General features: G+C 38.3%; 1 protein-coding gene across 1 annotated transcript in view; it reads right to left on the bottom strand.

Moving 5' to 3' along the window:
• The window catches only part of LOC107551867 (cytoplasmic dynein 2 heavy chain 1-like), a 42,608-nt gene that overhangs the window by 32,109 nt on the left and 8,659 nt on the right, over window positions 1–1,840 (bottom strand). The window contains 2 exon segments of the mRNA XM_016233622.1: window positions 397–572; window positions 710–834. Coding sequence (XP_016089108.1) covers window positions 397–572; window positions 710–834 — 301 coding nt within the window.

Raw genomic sequence — 1,840 nt, forward strand, 5'->3', positions numbered from 1 at the left:
TTTTTGTGTGTGTGTGTGTGTGTGTGTGTGTGTGTGTGTATTCCTGTTTTTCTATTCTGGTGGGGACTTAAACCTGAATACACACAGACTCATGGGGACTCGTGTCACGGTGGAGACCTGAATTGAGGTCCCCACGGGTAAACAAGTTAATAAATCGCACAGAATGAAGTTTTTTGAAAATCTAAAAATGCACAAAGTTTCCTGTAAGGGGTAGGTTTAGGTGTAGGGTTGGTGTAGGACAATAGAAAATACTGGACAAACCATTACGCCTATGGAGAGTCCCCTCAAGGATAGCAAACCAGACATGTGTGTGTGTGTGTGTGTGTGTGTGTGTGTGTGTGTGTGTGTGTGTGTGTGTGTGAGAGAGAGTGTGCGAGTGCGAGTGCGTGTGTTAACCTGACTCCAGATTTGGGATCAGACAGTCCTGACAGCAGGTCTCTGCTCCAGTCTTCAAACTGCTCCTGCTCGTACGATCTCATCTGCTCCTGCAGCTCATCACAGAAACGGAGCAGCGGCCGAAACCCAGACAGATCAGAGAGCAACGCGTCGGCCATCTTCAGAGAGTCCTCCACCTGCACACACATACTTCAGCTGCTGTAACTCATGACAGATTCAAGTCCTTCACCACCTTCAATGCTCTATTAAATGGTTCACTTAAATGCTTCTCTACATTAGTATGTGTTGATGAAAATGGTCTGTGTGTCCGAACCTTAAGCAGCAGCTGTCTGACCCACACAATATTGTTGATGACCTCTGGAAGGTTTCGTCCTGCTAGAGGGCCGGTTTTCTCTCCTGGAGCACCGTGACAGCGGTTCTCAAAATCCACCCGCAGCCCTGCACAACAACACCGCTAGCATGAAGCACTCTCTAGTGTCTCTCTCTCCTTATGGGAAGACAATTATGAATCTAGATAGCCTTAGTCATTAAATAGCCAATTTATAACTAAAACTATTATCATTTTCGTTTATATACAGTGGGGCAAAAAAGTATTTAGTCAGCCACCAATTGTGAACTAAAATAAAATAAAACCTTAAACATAAAAAAACTTATTAAATTAAAATTTCCTTGGCAACTAAGTGAAATAAAACAAATTTAAGTTTAAATACTAAAATTACTCAAAATAAAAATAAAACTAAAGCTAAATAGAAATGTTTAAAAATAAAAACTAATAAAAATGACAAAAGCACATAACAAAATGACTAAGACTTAAACCAACATTACATTGAAAACTGAAAATATAAAAATAAAAGCTAAATCAAAATTAGGGATGCAGCGATACCACTTTTTCCAGTACTCGCCCGATACCGATACTTTTATTTTTGGTACTTGCCGATACCGAGTACCGAGACCAATATTTTTATTGCATTTGTACATTTTTTAAATATTGGGTACAGAAGCCAAAAGAGTATGTATATTGTTAGTTGGTTAACTTCATTTATCAAATAGATACAGTCAAACCAACATTTATTCAGACACCTTCAACATTTCTCACATTATCACAGTTTATTCGCTATGGTTTAGAAAATGGTAATAAAATATGATAAGAACTCAGAGTTAAACTGTGTCAGAACAAATTCATCTTGATAATGTCAGATAACTTTGATAGAAAGATATGTAATAGATTACAATCAACCAAAAATTAGACAGCTGTTAGTATGACAGTGTTTACATAACTATCAATACTTAGTCGGGCAACACTTAGCCTTAATGACAGTCTGTAGTCTCCTGGGCATGCTGTCACCCAGCTTCATGCAAACCTCAACTTCAATGTTTTTCCCCAATAATTTTTGGTCCCAGATTTGTATCAATTTTACTGGTAGTCCACTGTATGAAGAATTTT

This window comes from Sinocyclocheilus grahami, unplaced genomic scaffold (genome assembly GCF_001515645.1).
Source record: "Sinocyclocheilus grahami isolate Dianchi unplaced genomic scaffold, SAMN03320097.WGS_v1.1 scaffold436.1, whole genome shotgun sequence".
NCBI lineage: Eukaryota > Metazoa > Chordata > Actinopteri > Cypriniformes > Cyprinidae > Sinocyclocheilus > Sinocyclocheilus grahami.